Source organism: Eucyclogobius newberryi, unplaced genomic scaffold (genome assembly GCF_026437365.1).
Source record: "Eucyclogobius newberryi isolate DKJ021-1_F unplaced genomic scaffold, fEucNew1.0.hap1 SCAF_5, whole genome shotgun sequence".
NCBI classification, from domain to species: Eukaryota; Metazoa; Chordata; class Actinopteri; order Gobiiformes; family Gobiidae; genus Eucyclogobius; species Eucyclogobius newberryi.
In genome coordinates, this window is record NW_027316167.1 from 22,921,015 (window position 1) to 22,943,511 (window position 22,497).

At 42.7% G+C, this 22,497-nt stretch overlaps 1 protein-coding gene across 1 annotated transcript in view; it reads left to right on the forward strand.

Annotated features, from left to right (window-relative positions):
- Nucleotides 1-22,497, forward strand: part of zfhx3b (zinc finger homeobox 3b) — a 110,159-nt gene that overhangs the window by 38,159 nt on the left and 49,503 nt on the right. Inside the window, exons 2-5 of the mRNA XM_072464870.1 lie at nt 211-2,673; nt 2,779-3,370; nt 3,673-4,169; nt 21,683-21,914. Of these exons, the coding sequence (XP_072320971.1) occupies nt 247-2,673; nt 2,779-3,370; nt 3,673-4,169; nt 21,683-21,914 (3,748 nt within the window). The 5' untranslated portion in view covers nt 211-246. The remainder of the gene's footprint in view (nt 1-210; nt 2,674-2,778; nt 3,371-3,672; nt 4,170-21,682; nt 21,915-22,497) is intronic.

Genomic DNA, 22,497 nt, shown 5'->3' on the forward strand with positions numbered 1-22,497 from the left:
TGGGTCTTTTACCCTATGTGCCATGCATCTAGGTTGAATCTTATAATACTTAGGGTTATTCGGAAATATTTTTATTCCGTTATACGCGTCATCATATCATCTTTTTTCTCACTGTCATTATCTGTGTGTATTTGCATTTAATGTCTCAAAAAAAAGCAACATCATGAAAACAGTCAAATAATACATTTATTTTACTTCATGTCTTCACAGGCCTGGATGCGATGAACGCCTCAAGTAGGCATCAGCATGGACAGCTGTGAGTCTCCCGTGGTTTCTGGGACAGACAATGGGCTTGGTTCCTCCCAGCAGCAGAAAGCACCACAGCCCTGGAACGATCACTCTAGCTCACAGGTCCCTTGTACCAACCAGGCCCCTTCCCTGGACCCTCTGCCCATCGCCAGTCCATACCCTTCTCTTGGCCAAAACACCAGTGCACCTCATGACGGGGTGAGAGAGCAGCCAAAGCAGACATCACCACTCACCCAGTTGGACAGCTCTGCCACGGGCCTGCTGGGCTCCAGAAGAGAGGGCCTCAAGGAGGAGGAGCAGGAGGGAGTGAGCTGTGGAGAGGAGGAAGACTTAGAGGACTTGGTTGAAATGGAGATTGACAGCTGTTTTCCAAGTCTTCAGCCCTTTCCAGGGGTCACCATGGCTCCAAGGGGCGGAGGGGGTATACCCTCTCTGCTGCGTCAACAGGCCACAAGACATCAGGGAGCCCCTGAGAGTGGAAGTGAAGGAGAAGAGGAAGAGGAAGAGGAGAGTAGTGATGTGGAGAACTTGGCTGGAGAGATAGTCTACCAGCCGGATGGCTCAGCCTATATAGTAGAGAGCCTCAGTCAGTTGATCCAAAGTGGTGGGGGTATGGTACCGAGCCTACTTCCCACAAACTCTCTCAGCAGTGGGGGGAAAGCAGGGGAACCTGCAGGGACAGTCTACCCTCAGATCATCAATACGTTTCACATAGCCTCATCATTTGGGAAGTGGTTTGGTAACTCAGACCAGGGATTCCCCAATACCTCAACTATGGCAGGCCTCAGCCCTGTTCTGCACAGTTTTAGTGTTTTTGATGTGCGGCACAAAAGCAACAAGGATTACCTAAACAGCGATGGGTCTGCCAAGAAGTCATGTGTATCCAAAGATGTTCCCAACAACGTGGATTTCTCCAAATTTGATGGGTTAGCCCTCTATGGCAAGGGCAAACCTATTCTTATGTGTTTTCTCTGCAAGCTGTCCTTTGGTTATGCACGTTCCTTTGCCACACATGCTGTTCATGATCATCGCATGACGCTGTGTGAGGAGGAGCGGCGGCTTCTGGGTGACAAGCATGCATCTGCCATTATCCAGGGCATAGGGAAGGATAAAGAACCCCTCATTAGTTTCCTGGAACCAAAAAATAAAAGTACTTCTCTGCCACCTAGCCTGCTTCCCATTAACTCTGGTCAGAGCTTTTACGGAACTTTTAGTGGTGTCCATCTGGAGTCTGGGAGTAACAGTGCAGGTAGCGAGGGCGCCCTGAACAAAGACTCTGAATCTGGCCTTGAGCAACAGCAGCAACAGCAAACAGCACTCGGCTCCGTCCTTTCCCTCGGTGGGCTAAGTGTTCCCAAAGCACCCACTCTTACCTCATCCCCAGGCTCTGCCAAAGACTCCAGTTCCCTACCCAAACATGTAGGGAAAACCGAGGAGCCTGTGGGGAAAGAGTTGGCTTGCAAAGGTGAGGATGGGGAAAAGGAACAACACCAAATTAGGGCCCACCTTCTGAGTCGGACTGGAGGCTCAGAAGAAGTGGAGGATCTGTTATTTAGAGAAGAGGAAGAGGAGGTGGCCTGTGGTGGTAACAGTAGCAGCGGTGAAGCAGGGGAACCAGCTGTCTCAAACCAAAGCATTTCCAAATCTCCTTTATTAATGCCTAGTAGCGCTCTCCAGCCTTCTGCCTGCACCTCTGCTGTCAACTCCACACTCAGCAGCATAGCCCTTGCTTCCACTTCCTCTTCTGTCAAGGCCGAGGGCTCAGCTGCAGATGGTGGAGGGAGGACCACAGAGCTCCTTCAGAGCTTTAACTGCCAAGGGTCCACTGGCTCCATGGCAATTGCGGCAAATGCTGTCAGACGAAGTGAGGATGACACTGCTGGCACTCCCTCCCCACCTTTGTCCTCCAATGCTGCTGCTGATGAAAGTGCCAATCAAGATAGTGCCACAGCTCCAGAACCAAATGATTTCCTGGCAGAGGGTGAGGAGGAGAATGGCTCTCTTCTGCATCATCACCACATGCACCACCATCATCACCACCTCCATGCCTCATCTCACAGCCACTCCCACCTTCTCACAGGGGGTGCTTGTGACCTCTCTGCTCTGAGCGAGTGCTCACAAAACCATGGGAGTGGAATCGGTGGAAGCAGTGGGGTAGAGTGTCCCAAATGTGACACAGTTCTTGGCTCATCGCGGTCCTTGGGTGGTCACATGACAATGATGCACTCACGAAACTCGTGTAAGACACTAAAATGTCCCAAATGTAACTGGCATTACAAGTACCAGCAGACCTTGGAGGCCCATATGAAAGAGAAACACCCTGACTCTGGAGGCTCCTGTGCCTACTGCAGCAGCGGTCAGAGCCACCCACGACTAGCCCGAGGGGAGAGCTACACCTGTGGGTACAAACCCTTCCGCTGTGAGGTAAGGCACAATCACTCTCCCTGTACTCTTATTTGTTCCTCATTTTAATGAAGCATTTTCACCTTCATGTTTAATCAAATCTAATGGTTTCAAACATTTCCTCAGGTTTGTAACTACTCAACCACCACAAAGGGCAACCTTAGCATCCACATGCAGTCGGACAAGCATCTGAACAACATGCAGTCTCTTCAGAATGGAGGGACCATTGGCTCCATTGGCTCTGCACAGGAGCAGCAAGTGTTTGGGCATGCCCCGGGAGGTGTAGTGGCTGTGCCCTCCGTAACACAGGCCAGCAGCCATCACCCTCCACACCACCATCCGACTCAGTCCTCCAGTCACATGGGAGGGCAGTGTGGGGCTCCTTCACCCACCAAGCTGAAGAACAAGCCCACATGGAGGTGTGAGGTGTGTGACTACGAGACCAATGTGGCACGAAACCTTCGTATCCACATGACAAGTGAGAAGCACATGCACAACATGATGCTGCTGCAGCAGAACGTCACACAGATGCAGCATGGACGCCTCGGGCTTGGAGCCATGCCATCACCATCTGAAGCTGAACTCTACCAGTACTACCTGACCCAGAACATGAGTCTCCCACCAGGGCTCAAGATGGATCCTGCTGGAGCTGAGGCCCAGTTTCTGATGGGGGGCTTTCACCTGGACCCTAATATGGCAGCCTTGGCTCCTGCGCTTGGTAAGAAATTGTCTAGTAATGAATGTTAACAGTAAGTTACAGTGATTTGGATGCAGAGTGTATGGATTGCAATTGTAATGTCTGCAGCAAGGATGTTCATCCCATATTATATGTATATCATATTATTATAACAAAATGTATTGCATTTCTTATTCAAACCTAACCTTTTATCAACTCATAACTTCACCTTTTGTATGGCTTTTTCTAATATATGATGCATGGGAGATGTGTGCATCAGTTTTGATAATGATATAGTGTAATTGAATATAACTCTTAATATGACTTTTTGTAATGTGTTTCAGTAGGAGGAGATATTCCTATGGATGTCCGATTAGGTGGTGGGCAGTTGGTGTCCGAGGAGCTGATGACTTTGGGAGAGAGCCTGTCTCAGTCAAGCGATCCCTCCCTGAAGCTTTTTCAGTGTGCTGTGTGCAACCGCTTCACCACTGACAACTTGGAGGTGCTGGGCATGCACATGGGAGCTGAGCGCAACCTGCCAGAGGAGGAGTGGCGGGCTGTGGTGGGAGACTCACACCAGTGCAAGTTGTGCCACTACACCACCCAGCTCAAGGCTAACTTCCAGCTGCACTGTAAGACAGACAAGCACGTTCAGAAGTACCAGCTGGTGGCACACATTAAAGAAGGGGGCAAAGGCAATGAGTGGCGCCTCAAGTGTGTGGCCATTGGAAATCCAGTTCACTTGAAGTGCAATGCCTGTGACTACTACACTAATAGTCTGGAGAAGCTGAGGATGCACACTGTCAACTCCCGACATGAAGCTAGTCTCAAACTCTACAAGGTTAGTCTAAATACACAGCATTGTACCCTCCCTTTGGCTTTTTCACTGCCATACCCTGTTCATGACCAAACTGTCGAGCTTGCAAAGTAAAACGGTAACCAAATTGAAATATTTATTTTTCTCACATCAATCCAATACTATTTCTCCAAGTATAAGGGATTGTTTATTGTCTGGCTCTTAAGGAAGCCAGGACAGACGATGGTTGGTGAAGATGGTCTGGTTGGGACGGGCTGAACCAGTATGAGACGAATAAAGAAGTGTGAGGAGACAGATGTTTGGTGCTAATACTCCTCGGAGCGGGAAAGGCAGAATCGTTCTCGACAGCCGTATTGATTTTTGCTGGACTTGGAGCTTCACCTTCTCCTCTAATCATTCCATAATAGCCAATGGATGAACACTCACCGAACAAATGGCCATAAATCTAACAGGCCTGATTCCACTTAGGTATCTATCCTATGTGTCTGTGGCTTTAGCCACTCTACACTTAACCTAATCTGGCATAGCTGTGCACATCAGTACATTGACCCACAGAGATAGTAATAAAACATAGTCCTTTTATTATACATATACTGCTATTAGAAAATAATTATAGCTACATTCCCTCTACTGGTACAGCACACTGGCAATGGGTTTTTGAGCAAGATGTCACCCACCATACCTGTATGAATCTCCTGTTTAAATAAGCTAAAAACATTTACTACAAAGATATAAGAACAAATTTGACTTTTGGAATTTGTCATTTTAGGACCAAATTAGTCCTACTAAAAATGCACAGGGTAACTTTGTAGACATGAGGGTATTTAATTAAAGCCAAGAGGATATTTATTTGAGTAATGTGCTGCCGTAATTACAGTGTTTTCTTCAGTCTGGAGCTGTGCTGAAGTGATTCATTTAAAGTCACTTAAAAAGGCTATTTGAAAGTCATCCAACAAAGAGAGTAGTTTGGCTCTCAAGTGGCATCATGGCACTTTGGCTTTTTGCTTTTTATTGTGTGAAAACTGACAGGATTAAGAACATTCAGAAGATTGTTTCAGATACAGAATTAAGACATACATATATTTGGATACTGTATGTGAGCACAGTTGCACCATACTAGTACTGAGCAGAGTATGACGACCTCTTGGCCCGAGGAGCTGTACTGATCCTGGTCCACATTCCAATGACTGTACCACCAGCCTGAAATAGACAGGCTCTGACACTCTCTTACTGCTCCTCACACCTATCAACGCACTTATTGGTCTCCCAGGGTAAATACAGCATAGACAGTAGCCCATTTATGTTTTATGATCCGTGTGTGCCACTCTGCTGTAAGCCCAAAATGCAGAATATGCTCTCTTTTTGAAGACAGTAGACACATTGTATGTCTCATTGCTACTTTGGCAGGGCGGATTAAATATGTGCAACACATTCAGGCATGATCATTTTTTATAACTTAAGCCTCTTTAGATGTCTCCATCTTTCTAAAAAACAATTGATCTTGTGACTAAAGTGTGTTTCGTCCAGAAGTTACCCGCTCAGCCTGCATCAGAACAGTGAAGCCTGTCTCTGAGGCCTCAGAGACAGGCTTCCAAAACAAAGATGTTCGGTGGTTGACAAGAATTATGTCAACATTTTATGACTCTCAAATGTGATAAGCGGACAGCAAATATATGTTTGTGAGGTCTCTTGGTAGCACAGACTTCCTACATAGTTAAAGTCGATGCACTGTTGGATTTACTATCCTGGTGAAGATACTGACAGCCAGAAGCCCACAGTGGGCCACAAGACCGTAAACAAACTTAGAATATTATGCAAAGTACAAAAACAGGGAAAATCATCATTAAAGTATTACTCCCCAACGAAATCTGAAACAAATAGCACCATTTGAACCTTTTTCTGGGGAAAATAAATCATTGAGTCAGCAAACACAGCGTTAGATGTGGGAGATGCGAGGGACACTTCACCCAAATCAAACTGGTTTGCATTAAATAGAGCCTTTGTGCGCACAGCTCCATATAAATTGGAGTCTGTAATTACAGGAATTAAAAAGGAAGGTTTAAACTGAGGGCTAAACTGGATGGGATAATTTGAGAGTCTGTGGTATGTGGTCCATATTAGGGCTTTCTAAAAATATCGCCCCAACTACCCCGCATGCTGGAATGTTCCGAAAGACTACAGAAGATCCAGCAAGGCGTCCCAATGGCACGAACTTCAGTAACTTATGGTTATCTTCTCCCAGTTACTGATTTTTATTTTTATTTTCTTGTAACATGTCTTGGGGCTCACCTGGACCCAGATAAATGCAGCACTGTTCATTGGCTCCATTGTATCTGTCAAGTGAAAACAAACAAGCCAAACATTCTAATTTAATATACAGCATGTACATGTTTATTTTATTTTATGTTGATTAAGACTATTGTGTAGATATTAGCTTTTTGACAGCCCCTGTTGCGATGAGTAGAACTATAGTACTGCAGGCCTGTTATTTACAGACATAATGGCTGGGGTTTAGGCCCGGCCACAGGCCTTTGCTTCCAGTCAGGGGTTAGGCAAAGGGGAGGAGCTCAGCCGTGGGGGTTAGCTGGCTACCTTCCTCGTCTCAGCGGCCGGTGCAATCGGCGGTAATTGAGATTGATTGGATGTTATTTTTCCTCTTGCAAATGTAGTCCATTAGCTTGGCACATGCATAATCAGTTTAGAGCACAGTTAGCCGAATGTAATCATGTTCCTCGGTGTCTGCTAGCACAAAATCCACTCCAGATGCTGCTTGGCAATGGAAGGAGAGGAAGAAAGTGCCGTCACTATCAGACAGGGAATCTTTAACCGAGAAAGTCCTCACACCCCGGAGCTGCTCCTTTGTTGCACTCACAAACCTTCCCCATGTTGGCTGTATGCAGCATCTCTCTCGACACATTGACATGTACAGGGCTCATTACACAACATTTAAGATGGATTTTCACTATTTTCCCCTTCAGTGCAATCCAAAAAAATCTGTTAACATGGAAGAACAAAAAATCCTCGACACCACAGAGACAATAATCATAATGAAACCTAATCGACATGGAGGGCCTGTGATGTAAATGAAAGGATTAGTGGTCACATAAAAACACCTTAAGGTATTTGTCTGATGATGCGTTTCTGCAGAACAACTGGCTTCTCAGATACAGGAATGTTTGCCCCATTGACCTCTTCCCATTAATGACCATAAGTACTAGGATGGACTTTATTGCTCTTGGACAATATACACTAGTGCGGTGAGGGCTTGGTCGAAACCACAAACATGTTTTGATTTTAGTGTATCATGCAGCTATGAAGTTTGTTTACAGTAAAATCAGATGGGGCTTTACACATTTTAGTTGGTATGTGATTTATGCACGTTGTGCAATAAATAAGGTGTAATCAATGGATCCCAATGGTCTCAAGCCTGGGAAAATAGAACAGGTAGTGTCAGCACAGACATCTTTAAAAAATCTGTTGATACTTGGATGCAGAAGAAATTGATGGTGATAATTGATGACAGTAACACACACAAAAATATGTTTGGGAAAAATAGCACGAATTCAAATAGGATTTGGTATTGGATGTTAAGGGGAAGTAATCAGTTGATCACCAAGCACAATCTTTAATGTTCAGCTGCCATATCTTAGCATATTTCAATATACCGGTCAAATGGTTAAATGTAAAATGTTGATGATTTGATGTTGGAAAAAGTACACATCAGAAGAAGATAATATGAGATTTGCAGATGATTGCATGTTGTTTTTATTTACATTTTGCTTGGTAATGTAGTAATTTTTGGGAACTGAGGTTGTAAAATTGTGCCAAGTAAAAAAGAGGTCCAGTGGGCGCCAGACTCTCCATCAGACATGTTTAGGAAGTGGACAGGGATGGAGGCTATAGCAGCAGAATGAGAAGGAGCGACAGGAGGGTTGGGTGAATAGATACTCTGCTAATTATCATGGCTGGCCTATGATTGTTCAGTAATAGTGCTCAGTGGGAAAGGTTGCAGCAATTCCAGGAAGGGCTGAGCTCTGATTTACTGGTACTACCGCTCTAATAAAGCGCTCGCAGCACATCCTGGGAGACAGCCCATTCTCTCCTCTCACATGCACCAGCGTGTTAATGCACATACACACTGATGCAAAGCAGGTCTGCCTCTGAAGTGCCAGATGACAGCAAGCATCGGCACTGCATCAATTACATCATTTATTAATCGCCGTTTATAAAAATTTTGATCAAAATGTTCACTGTGCATGCGATCAAAAACTGACATCACTCATAAGAAGAGCCTAGTCTCTATAGGCTTCTGTAACACCTACTCAGTTGTGTCACCTAATCCAACTTTCCTTTGTGCTGCAGAATTTGCCTGTGGGAAGTTGTAGGCTCTAATCCATGTCAAACACATTACAGCCACACTGAATGGTGAGTGGAAGAAGAAAGAAATGACTTGTAACAATGCAGAGAGGAGGTCTTTGAGGGGGCAGAGGGGTTCACTGTTTGGCAGCGTGCTAGAACTGTTCTGCCTTCTACAGTACCTCTGGAAAAGAGTAGATCCCAAAGCGCCGACCTATAATACAGCTACTGCCTTGAGCCTTGGTCTTACTGGGGTTGCAAAATGGCACTAAAAGGAACAGGGGGAGTTGGCTATCTGTAAATGTGTGTTAAGAGTTTATACTATAGTTGTTTAATCCTTACAGTGGTTACAAGGTAGTGCGTTTATCCCCATTCCAGCAGGATAAATGTGGCATACCTGTCAGATCCTTTGCTGTGGTGACCCCAGGAAGAGAAGCTTGTAAGGGACTGTTGCTGTGCCCGAGTCTAAACATGCCAATACATTATGTTTTGCTGTTCTATGAGGTTTTACACTACAAATCAATCAATCACTACTTTGGGATTACCCGCCTCCTAATTTACTATTCATATGTACATGCATGCATTTGGTATTCAAACCTTAGTAAAATTAGCCTCCATGTTGGTTGAAGGTCACCTGAGAACAAAATCTCCAATAAAGTCACTAATGCCTGTTTATGATTGTTACCGAATATAATCATTTGGTTCAGATGGCATCACTACCTTCTTTAGGCCTATAAAGGGGCTGGAAAAAACACTCTTAATGTACGTCATATGTTGTGGAGCTTCCTTTATTATCTTTCTGATAAGGCAATGCAATCATAACGTTAAAAAATGCCAGCCTCCAGTTCCTATCTGTCAGTAGTTAGAAATAATTACATTGTAGAATCCAAAAACTATTTCTGAAAAAAAATTGTGCTGCTGACAATTTTGTGGGCCACATGTTTTATGTGATGTCCATGGACTATTAGGGGCCTCTTCTTTAGTGGTGCAGCAGAATAGCCCTTTCACAGCAGTGTTCATCCGTGTTTTGCCTAATTGCTATGTGTTGGAGTCTAGGCTGGAACTGGGAGTTATAAATCTATCAGCATTGTGCAGACAATGTTTTCTCCAGATGTAGTTGAGAAAGGTTTCATCCTTTTGTAATTAAGTGGAGCAGCCCAGAGTGTCATGTGTTTTTATTGGCGCCTCTGGAAAAGATCATTTTGCACCTTGTTTTCTCATCATACCTTTTATTGAATACAAAGACTAGTTAAGATGGAAAGATTAAAATATAAAAGCTGCAGAGAAGTGAACGTCTTGTTTAAATGATTATATGGAAATGACTTGGCAGTGATGTAAGAGACATTGATGAGGGAGTGTGGGTTGAAGCCGCAAAGGGGACCGAGGCAAAGTCTTGGAAACAAAGCAATTACATAGTAGCTTAGATGAAGAATATGGGGAGAAAAGTTCCTTTTTAACCCGAGGAATGTTCCCAAATGTTATCTTTCCCACGGGTACTGTCTTCTACACCTGTGTTCTACTTTAAACTCGCTGCAGGAGCTGAGGGAGGGGGAGGAAGCTGGAGGAAAGTGATAGTGAGTGTGTGTGAGAGAGACAGCTTTAAGAGTTAGGGACAAGAATGCTCTTGAGCTTTTCAAGGGCACAGATACTTTATGGCCTGTGCATTCCTCCATGACAAACTGATGCCCAGAATAGACAGAGTGGTCCTCACCTTCACCTCTGCTGCTGCGTTTATGTGGCAACTTCAGGGTTACGCTGTCTGAAGACTTTTTACAAGACCGAGCTGGTGAAAGCAAACCATTGAAGTTTAGGCTCTTGTTCTCTGTGAGCACTTCCACACATTTGTGGTTTATGGAGTTCTTTTTCAATCCCATGTTCATCTACAAAGACCCGATGCCTCACAGATCTCTTCAGATGCATAAAAAGCCTCTTTTTTCCTCACTGCCTAGTCTTTCAGCTCAGAAAACATTTTTTATATCACCACATTCAGTCAACACTGTCCTTTAAATTAAGCACCATTGAATAATTCAATCTTATTGTGCCTGCTCCCGATGACCAATCTTTGTCACTAGGTAGGTTGGTAATTAAACACAAACTTGTTGAAGGATTTGAGAGATCTCGAATGCAAATAATTATTCAAATGATCAATGTATTAATTTGCAAGGCAAGATAGGGATGGGGAGAGAGAGAGCGTCTTAATAAATGGAGTGATGCAGAGCTCTATGTCTTCTGATGTCACAGGGGTGTGTAGCTGTTTTGCATTTGTAGATACAGTGCAAATCTGGATCTACGCATGTCGTTTTGTAGTTAACAGTTTAGCTTGGGCAAAACTTCAAATTCGAACCATAAAAAGTACCAGTCAGCAGAGTTAAAAATATAGCATTATCCCCAGCATTAAACATACATTTTAATGATTAAACACGATGAAGCCATCTCGACAAAGTCACAGGTTTATATACGAAAATCAAAGCCCATCTGCCATCTCTGATCAGAAGCAACAGCCATCAGGCCAGGGTCACCAAGGCAGAACCGGAAAAGCCATTAACTGCCAATCATTGCATCGATCGACAAGCCGGTCCACCACCAGCCCCCTTCACCCCCTCGCCCCCTCCTCTGCCCACAGACACACACTTTCTCTTACTGTACACTGGCTCACACATCAGGCTCACACATGTTCTTTTGTAATTAGTTTCCTCTTCACAGTTTAATGTCAAAAGCATTACGAATCTTTGTTATTTCTTCGTAAAAAGATTGCATGTTCAGGAAAAAGTACTTCACCAAATGTGCAATCAAGGTAAAAATGTATTGCATTAGCTGTAAAAATAAATGATTTACTAACTGTCTCTGTTGAAGTTGAAAAAAGAACATCCACATATTGGCAGTTTTGGATCTGTAAGTTTGTTATTGAACTCGTAGTCAAACCCAGTTGTACCAGATCTCAACATCCACAATGCCAGAGAAAACCCCCATAGTGTAGTAGTTTTAAACAAATTCTTTTTTACAGCACTATTTTATTTATAATCCCTAGTAAACGCCTTCTGCTTGGCCACACAATGGGCAGAGACATAGCAGCAGATATTATGATAGATACTGACTTACGGCTTATGGTGGCCTCATTCACACAGCAGCACAGAGACACTCCAGACCAGCCATTTTCTCTGTTAAATATTTGTGTGACGGATTTCTAAACAGTAGAGCTGGAGCCCAGTTCAAAGTGAGTTGTAACACTTAAAATAAAACTGCCTCTATTCACTACTCACAGCTATCAAGGACAAAAAGCTTGCAGCATTGAATGGCCACTTATGCCTGAGCCCAGAGTTCACGCAGTTATAATGCAGTAAGTAAAAGGTCTAAAGTTCCCAAACAGTAGTTAAAGGTTATGAAAATATGTTATAGCTGCGACGCTGATTTTAGCATCTACACTCCCCGAGGCCATTGTCTTTGAGATGGATTTTAAATGGTTGTTGTAAATACTGGAGGCTATATTAAAATATACCAGCTGAAAGAGGAGACTGGGTGTTGCGCTCGTGGTGGTAGCAGTGGTCATCCCGACCAGGGAGCAAACCAGTCAGACCAACCAAAGGCCAGCTCAACAGGGATTTGGATACAAAATATATGCATTAACTATAGTGTATATTTAATGTTAAAATCGTTCAAGGTGCTTAAAGTCATTGCCCACGCCCACAAGTTACTCCGTGCCACTCATAAGCTCAAGAAACATAGCTATATGTGTGTATATCTTGTTGAACATTGCCATTTATGCGTCTGCTGGGGCCACATGCAGCATTGTGAGAGTCTAACTTTCTCCCTGAATTTCAACAATTCAGAAAACAACGAATGTGGTAACCTCATTGGCAGGTCATTGGAATCGAAATATGTTACTGAGTTTTGGGGGCAGGCTAGTGAGAATGTCACATATAGTGCAAAAGTTGATGAAAACAAACAAGTAAACAAAAAAAATGTGGTAAGAAAATAATTTTAATTTGTAAAATCAAGTCATTTTCACCTCATCAAGAGCATTTACTTTTGTCCATGCCTGCACTGCTATGTAGACAGACAGTAGATTCTACCCGTCGTGAGTACACGGCAGTGCGGGAGTGAACATCAGAGAGACGCTTCTGAGTGAGGCCGACTGACTGCAAGCTGCGGTCTGCAAGGCTCACTGAATTATTACTGATGGTTTCAGGGGCAACTGTCTGACCACAGGACTAGGGAATATTAATCATTTATTTGATTGTCCGCATGTGCTGATTAATCAATTTGAGGCGGATCTCCAGGATTAACTACCCTATTATTCCCCTGTATGAACAGATAAGACTTTAAAATATCATATTCCATTCATCATTTATTTTTAGGTCCCTGCTGATAAGGGTGAAATAAAAACTGAGGTGAGAGTAGACTGTAACACAACGGGAACATTCACCCAAGACAGGCAGAAAATGGAAAAGAAAAAAAGCTTTTAGATGGGGTAATGAACAGCTATGCGTCTCTTCAGAAGGTTCTGAGCAGCAGCAGTTTCTGTGCTGAGAGAGACAGTGAGCGGCAGTGAGGGGGTGGAGACAGAGAAACAGGAAGTAGATGGGAAAGTGATATGTGCCTCCACCTGGAGTACTACAGTAAACGACACACAGGAGGAGAGGTTTGGTTTGACTTGGTTTGTACATTCATACAGCTGCGAGTAACTAATGTAAGTATAGCTCTTTCCTGTTTACCTCACCCTCTATCTGCTCTGTATAAATCCTCAATCTGTCAACTTTTTAATGTGTTATGTCATGTGGTAATGCCTTTGATTCCAACATGCCTCCGTTTGTAAATACAAGAGGCACTCAAAAGGCTGTGGTTTCTTTACAAGCATGGCGCCCCCGGCGCTCTGGTTGGGAATGCACTGAGAGGGAGAAGAGCAGAGTTAGAGGTGCTCAAGATACAATTCCCATTGCTTTCCTGCCAAAACCTGTCGCCACTGCTGCACAGACCTGCACCAGAGCAGAGCTGCACTGTAGCTACAACGTTTTACTGTGTTTTGGGTAACATTTACTAGTCTGACACTATTGGATACTCAGTAAGATTTATATTAAGTCACAATGTTATATTGAAAAACAGTGGGCGTGATATAGTTGCTGCTTACCCATCGGCCTAAACTTCTTATTATGTTCTTCTGGGAGATTAGAAGACTCCTTTTGGACACTTTTTAAGATGAAGGTCAACACATGGTTTAATAGGAAGAGTCATCTAAAGCATTAGATCCAAATCACAAGTTGTCCCAGGAAAAAGGGGTCAAATGTAATTGTGTAACTTACATGTGCAAGTTTAATAAGGACATAACAAGCTCTTGTTGGAGGCGGCCCTTTTTTTGATGTCCCCACATGGGCCGCCAGCACAATGACCTCGCTGATGACACTGGCTAATGGCATGAGCGGTTATTTTTGTTGCATCCAGTGAGCGGTCAGAGCCAGTCTTTGTGGTCCAGAGCAGAGCTTTTTGCCTTTATGACTCCAGCAATAAGCCTGCTCCAATTAGCCCAGACCGTGTTTGATTTTTAGTGATGACAACTATATTTCAGCTGCAATTATGCTGCGCTGGGAATGATGAAGGTTTAGGTTATTGATTGTTAATTGACCAAACTGATCAATGAACACTTTTGTTCAGTTTTTATAGAAAGTGGAGGTAGGTTTTTCTTTGCTAATGAGCAAACCCATCGGAATGACCCTGTTAGGAAATCTGTGTTGCGCGGCTCTATATGTATTAGTGATAGATTTGGTTTTTGCTGATGGGAAAAAGGGGCGCCGCAAAGATCACCATTTTTCAGCAGAAGTGCATTATTCCCCGTGGGCATGGGTCAGAGGCTACCAGGGTCTTGGGATGAAAGAAAATCTAAATTAGCTTTCAATGACATTGGAAGCATCTGTGCCTTTTACATTTCCATTATAGGCACAGAAATAGCTCCCATTTTTACATAAGACTAAATATTTTAGATTTTGGTGCTAAGTTCTTCTTGACCCTAAAAGTGCATCACTATTGAAACGCTCGAGCTGATGTTATTTTCTGTGCCACTTGAAACCTCTCTGCTCTGTTGGAAGGTAAAGCTACAGCATTTCACTTACTTTAGTTTAAAAAGCTCAATAGGTAACATCGGTGGGATGGATTGTGCAGTGAGTTACTTGAAGGACCCTCGACCATAGTTTCGTGTTCTATGCAAATAAGTTAATATAGTTCTGCTTTTTGTATTCAAATCCCCTCAACCATTCTCATTAATGTTGAATTTAAGGACCTCTTTAAAAAAGCTGTTGCTCTTTGTCTTAGTGCAATAATGTTTATAAAGATAGCTATGTTAAATATTGACACTGATTTAGCACTAATGAAATTCAAATGGGCATAAAATATTAAACTTTACATAACAAGAATACAGCTTGGTTAGAGACGTATACATTACTTCATTTTATGTAGCCTGAAGCAGTGACCAATTATATTGCAATATAATATTTACAATACCAAACTGAGATTGCCAGTGGTGAGAGCTTGATAATACATATTTCAGGAGACTATATTCTTCGTTTTATATCTGAACCAAGGCCAAAATGTTAGCAGCATTAACAGCCATGGGTATTCTTGCAGACCCATGCAGTTGTTGCCATGTCCAGAATGGTGCCTGTCATGCATTCCTGAAATTTGTCTTGAATTCCCAGATACATACACTTCTATTTGATTTATAGCTTAAACCTTCTCTGTTTGGTGTAACAGTAGATAGCAGATAGTCTACTGGAAATGTTATTATTTTAGACACAACTGACATTCAAATATGGAGTTTTAGTTTTTTATATTACAAGTATAGAAGGTGAACCAGGGTATTAGAACATGGCACCAGTTTTACCTGAAAAGTACATAAGGCAAGGCATAGATTTGATTGTGCCGAGGTTTGGTACCAGAGTAGCATTTTCATTACATTTTATTTTAAAGCAATTTTGTAGGTAGTTTTTTTTTTTTTTAATAACTAGTGATTTCAAAGTGTCCTCACTCTTTGTAGGTAAAATGGTCTTAAATGCAAGTCTGTTGACAGTGCTGCGTGTGATAAAATGAAGGGCAAGGGCAGGTCCTGATTTGCCCCATTCACTTTAAGGTGGTACTCTGCCAGTGAATGTGGGTACCCCCATGGGCTCCACCTTTCTCTCGCCTCCTGCAGGTTGTCTTCTTGTACTGCAATTTTGACAAGCTCCTCCCAGCATGGCTTTCATAAAAGCTCCAGGAGGTTAAGCTGTTAATTAGCTACTGAAAGAGGAGGGCAACAGCTTGCTGTTAATTTGCTTTCCTCTTTTCTTGTTTGGGGTCTGACATCATTTCCTGCCTGTTTAGAGACATGGCTTTGTGTCACATAAGCAGGGGCCCGCTCATTAGGAAAGGAGAGATGTGTTTATCAGGCTGCCATTACAAGTGCACATTATATATGTATGGTCATGCTTATCCAAATGTTCTTAATGAGAGAGAGCCAGGACAGCAGAGCAGGCTCCTGTGGGCATAGGCCCAGGCTCGTTATCACCACACAGGGCATTGATCTCTGCACCGCCTGCTTGCTTCCACTTCTCTCCTCTCTTTAAAAGATAGGGCCGCACATGAATTATGTGGACACATTGATCAGCTGATTGAGAGCTATAGTTTTGAACCGAGGGTCATTATTGAAGGAGGGATTACCCGACTCTTGTTCCATGCATGAGTATGGGAGTGTATTACTCACCTCACATCCGATTTGCAGCTGCTACACAAACGTGCCCCATACACACTTACACTACTGCAGCCTACACAATCAACATGGCCCAAATGACTGCTTGCATTGATTACCTTCCCGCTGCAATTATGTTACCATTGTTTACTTTCTTGCATGCGACTCATTCAAAAGGAATTCAATAATTATTGCTTTATTTAATGTTAAAGTAAGTCAGAGTGGTGGGTTTGGAGCACCGGTAGCTGCATTGTCTTTAAGTATCTCTTTACGCCCTCCATAGCTGCTTTGTTACATGGGCTTGTGTTAAGTCTAGCTCTCTGAGGACTCACATAGTGATCTATCTTCACCCTGCTGCCCTCCATTACAGCTGAGGTCCGTTTGGTTTTCACCTCGCCTCCCAGAGACAAATATGCAGCCTGGTTTTATTCACCACTAGTGATGGATCATTACAACTCCGAGGCACAGGAGGAAGCAACTTAGTGCATTACCGGCTTTGAGACAGCGGTACAGGATGCATGGGAGGGTGACAGGGATTAAGACAAGTAAAGGAGAAGAGACAGGGGATCCTGAGCAGGAAGTCTGAGACGTGAGCTCAAAGTAAACAGTACCTTCTACAACTTTACTTTGAAGAAGATTGGGATGTGTACTTGTGCGTTGATACATAGCAGTCTCTGCACCTCTGTGGCTGGAGGTGACGTGCATATTACTTGTAGACTGGACTGGCCTGAACTGCAGAAGCACACTGGATCCATTCACGCTGAAATAACCTGCTTGCGTTCCAGGAGAATCCCACAGCGTAGATTTATGAGTGTCAAGTCCCCAACAAATCTGTGCACATGTTCGTATACCCTGCTGCTAGGAACAAAGAAGTCATTACAGTGAAATATTTCCATTGTCTGCACTGTAACCCTAAACATGATCGTCACCAGTCCTTAAATTTACACTAATCCTGATTTATTATTGGAATGAGAAATTGAGCAACTGTATATGCTGTATTTATCACTTGACTTTTCCGTGGATTCAGTTGTATTGAGATGAGAAAGGATTCTAAGTCACGCAAGGGTGTTTTCAGCCCCCTTTGGCTGCAGTGTGATTTTTCAACCCAAGAGCCAGATTACATTGTCTGCTTAGAAGGAAACAGTTACCTCATTGGGTATAATTGCTGCTATGACATCATTATGTTTAAATAACCAAGGTGTTGCTTGCCTTTTTTAACAAATGTGTATCAAGGAATAAGTTTCTGTCTGAAATGTCAATGTTTCGAGTGGATGTTATTATAGAGAATGAAGGAATTGTGATTGTTCCAAAGCGGTTTTAGTTTATATATATATATATATATATATATATATATATATATATATATATATATATATATATATATAATGTTATAAACCTAATAGTTACTGTGCTCAGATGTTGCTGTTAACCCTGTTGGAAGTTAAAAGTCATCTTCAGAAAAAAAAAAAAGTTAATCAGTAAAAGCAGCAATATACTGGCCTTAATTAAATGTTTAGAAATAAGTTTTTTCCCTTTATTTTGACATTTTTGTGGCTCAACGGAAAGACCTTTTACCGTAAACTAGAAGGTTTTTGTTTGATTTAGGTACTGTATTTTCATAGATAGATCAGACCCTTTATTCAAACCCTTATAAAGCACTCCATTGTCAATCATTTTGATGTTTTACTTTAGTATTAACAACACTGCAATTTAATGGTAGAAAATTGGCACTATTGTGCACTGTGTGGTTGTTCAGTTGTTTCTACTTGATGTCTATTTTTGAATGATGTTGCAAGTATATATACTCCAGTATATTATATGTCTCTAATTCTTTTGGATTGGTGCCTCCCATCCACCCTTCCAGTAATATACCCACCTCCACCCTGCACTCGATGGGCTCTCAGCAACCACAGTGTTTCGTGTTAAAGGTGCACTTTTACTTTGCATTTAAGTGGATGGAAATGCAGATGTATGCAGAGCTGTGGGTGGTAACTGTCAGTGATAGGAGCAGGTACAGCCCACTCAGAGGTCAGAGGGCGCGGTGGAGTTTGCAGAGTGGGGCCGGGGTGATGCCCACACTGTCCTCAGGCCTCTTTACCTGAAAAAGACACTGCAGCCTCCACAGAGAGCTCTAGTGAGGCCTGGTGATATCTCTATGGAGTTAAACCAGGTCAACTTTTTTCCACACTTCTCGAGTCTTTTATTTAGGCAAAAAACATGTTCCTAATTAAATAATTTATCCACAAAAGAAAACTTCCACATGAAATATGGCCAATTAAACATTATCTGTCTTCAATTTAAACTGTAGCAACCTTAGAGAATTTTTAGTTTGTCATTTTCATCCTAACTTTATTTCACCGCATGTCTTATATATATGTCCTTTTTTGGCTTGAAATGTAACAAAGTCATGGCTCTCACGAATAGTAATCCACAGAAATATATATTGCACATCTATTAAATCCAATAACACATGATATGATGTCTTCTCATGCGAATGGCGCATCTTCCATGGTCAATTGCTGCTGAGCACATCAGTATATCCTGCAGTGTATACTAAGCAGTCACGCGTTTGTACTTGTTCAGCTGAATCCACTATACATCTGTTATCAATTCCCAGGCCTCAGTGGTGTTGAACCCATGCCACAGTACCCTGGGCCCGCTCCTGCCCCCCGTTCAGCCCCACAGCTCCCCTCCTGTTGGGGCCTCAGTAGGGCGCTACAAACCCCTCAGCCATGCCGACCAAAGTCCTCTCCCGGTCCAACATGATTTTTTCATTAAGCTGTCAAATTCCTGCACTCCAGTTGGATGTGATTTATCAACCAGGGGCTTCATTGCAGATTCATATGAAACAGACCCAGGTCCTGTCCCAGTCCTTATTATATAAGTGTACACAGCATTTACTGGTGTGTGAACTTGAAGGGATGAAAATTTGAGGGCCTTATGGAGTTTTTCCTGAAGTTTTTACATGAAAAGTTACATCAAAGATACTGTACATTATACTTGATACACATTGTGCACTGCAAGAAACTAAAAGTATTCCATTTGTCACTGGGACTGCCAAAGTAACTGTCTTGTTGTTAAGCAGTAAAACGTATGATTTTGGTTTAAATTTGACTGTTTCTCCTATTATCTTGATGCAGCAATGAGTTTCAACTAGTATAAAATGTGTTGACAAATTATTTATAATATTATATTGAACCTAGACTTGATTTACCCCAAGTTTTTTCCCCTTCTTTTTATTTGCTTATCCCTATGTTCGATTTCTCCAGTTGTTCTTCGCATCATTCTGTTTCATATGACTCGGCTTATCTTGTCTATATCCAGTTTTACAAAGGTTGAATTAGCTCCTGCTGTCCGGGTTATGTCCAGTGCACACCAGTGAAAGTGCTGCTTTACAGGTGTGGCTGTTTGACATTGCAGTCTGGGCTTCACGCGGTGGGGTGGGCCAGCTGTAGCCCTGTAGAGACCGCACTCTTGGCCAGGTTTATAGTGAATTATGGGCAATTGTGGGGCAGCCGGTCTCAAGTTCACTCCTATATAAACCTTGTGCTTTTTATGAGAAACAATAAAACTCCCAGGACTTTTTTTCCTACCTCCAGAGACCGCCTTTGAAGTTCCTTTCAGGTGCTATCATTTTTTTTTTTTTAAACTTGTCTTCTGGTAGATTTTTGAAGTGGGAGGAGACTTCTTATTTTAATGCGAAACATGTGGCCGGACTAAAAGCAGCTCGCATGATAGATTTGGTGTTGTCTATAACTGAATCTGCCTCTCAAGCATCTTAGCTTACCTCAGATGTAAAAGGGGATGTGGAGGAAGAGGAGGAGGGCAATATCCAGCAGCACCTATTCATGACATCATGCATGGCTTCAAATGAGGAGAGAGACGAGAGCACGCACAGACACCCAACCTTTTAAAATCACCTAATAACTCTATTACACCACGCAAAGGGGCTCACAAAACCACAGAAAAAACTCTAGCCTTTTTCTGGAAGCACCGTCTTAATGCACGTTTTAGGTGTAGAAGTGAGAAATATGAAACCAAGGAGAATGAAATACAATAGTCTTGGAAGCCCCAAAGCAATATTACAATATTGCCTGAAAATTAAACATGGGTAGAAATGGACAAGAGCATTTTAGAGTGGTATAATATTATTATGACTTTTTTCATGATCTTGTCAACACCTGAATTAGATGTAATGCGGTTAAAGGGCTAATGTTACCCTCGCTTTTACCAGATTTCCCGGTGAATAGCAACTCCAGACAATGGTACCTTTTCTCTAGATAAATCGTGTGTCATGCTAATTTGTCATTTTTGATAAAGGGTAAAATTAACATTATAGCTATGGTTCATAAATTTCACATTTGATGAAGACAGGATGCTCAGACAGTATGTATCATATTTGTTGTAAAATGTTAACCTTATCAGAAAAATTATAATCAACATATACAATAAACTGCATTGGCCGCCTGCTGCTCTATTTGTAACCTCTTTCAAATCAGACAACAAGGAAAAAACTTAGAAATCCCCGTAAACTTAAAGTGATTGACATTGATTACATCTGCCGGTCTCCACAGCTTCAACCTGGAGTGAGTTCTGGGCAGACATGACACCACGAGGCACGCCGAGAGTGGGCCCTTTATATTGAGCACATGCAGAAACAATCAGTGTGATGCTTTAGGATAATGGTCAATACGTGTGTAGCTCGCACAGGCCTTAGCCATATTGTGTTGGACTTGCATCATTGATTGAGCCATGCAGGAGGTAATTAGACTGGATCTCTGCGGTGGTGGTATGCTGTCACTGTGGGGCGTGGGCCATGTCGTGATGCGGCGCAGGGTGGGCTGTGGTGGTCCTGGACTATGCCTGTCCAAGTGTATTTAGACTTGACAGGTCAATACTGCTGCTGATTTCCTGTCCTCAGAAGGTTGTCCTCCTGTTGTGGAATGTTCCAGTTTGTCTCTCAGAGCACTCCGTCCCCCACCTGCGCCACCATCGAGGGCCCGGCTTCCTCCACTAGAGAGAGAGAGCGAGCCGAGATTTAACGCGCTCTGATCAATATTTAGCATCCCATGCGTGAAACAGGCAGATGTTTGGAGTTTCCTTTTCAGAGACGGGAGGCTTGTGTTGAGTGAAGGGGATCAATGCTGCCTTTCCATCTGAGAGGCTGGGTCCACGGCTTCTGAAGGGGTCTGTTGGTGTTCCCATTCAGCCTTTGGGCCTTGGAGGCTTGCGTGGCCTCTCCTGGCCTGTTAGCCCGCCGATACAGACACTCGCACAGACAAAGTGGCCAGTTCAAACAGTTGTCCTGAAGTGAAGAGGTCTGGATGTTAAACAACAGCCCTGTGATTGGGAATTGATTTGTTCATTTGCCAACTGTGTGAGTGAAAGTGAGCCAGTGGTGCCTAGCCAGCTATCTGCCATCTACAATAACCTCGTTTTATCTGTGTCCTCTCCTCTCTCTCTCTTGCAGCACCTCCAGCAGCATGAGAATGCAGTGGAGGGTGATGCCTGCTACTATCACTGTGTGCTGTGTAACTACTCGACCAAGGCCAAGCTCAACCTGATCCAACATGTGCGCTCCATGAAGCACCAGCGCAGTGAGAGCCTGAGGAAACTGCAGCGCCTCCAGAAGGGGCTTCCTGAAGAGGAGGACGACCTGTCTTCAATCTTCACCATCCGCAAATGCCCCTCATCAGACACAGGTCAGGACCTACCACTGCACATGTTGAATCTGAAATCGTACAAGCCTTTTTCTGTCAATATACTTCACATTCATTCACTACACCAAATTACAATTGGTAACACTTCAGAATAACTCAAGACTTAAAACTATAGTTAACCATTTATTATTATGAAATTAATAATTTAAACTGTCTATTTATATGAAATTTAAATGTGTGTTTATTCTCAATTACTTTTGCATTAGGTTTTATTTGAAAGAAATTGGAAATAATGATGTTTTTTAGGTGATATTATAATCAAATTGTCTATAAACGATTCACTGCATGTGCTTTAAAGTTTCTTCTTTGCCATAGAATAGATTGCATATTGATTTGGCACAGTTCACTGACTTACTCCAACCTTCTCAATTTACCTGGGCTCGATTAACTAATGTTTTGGAGAAATTATGTAGTTAATCTAAAGTGTTACCAAATTATATCAGAGAATTACATTTGTCAGGTTATAACAATACATTGTTGATCATTTGTTTCTAAAAAGAAGAGCTTTTCTTAATCAGCATCTAATGGGGTTTAATAGTCTCTGTATTTAAGGCACATTGAGATA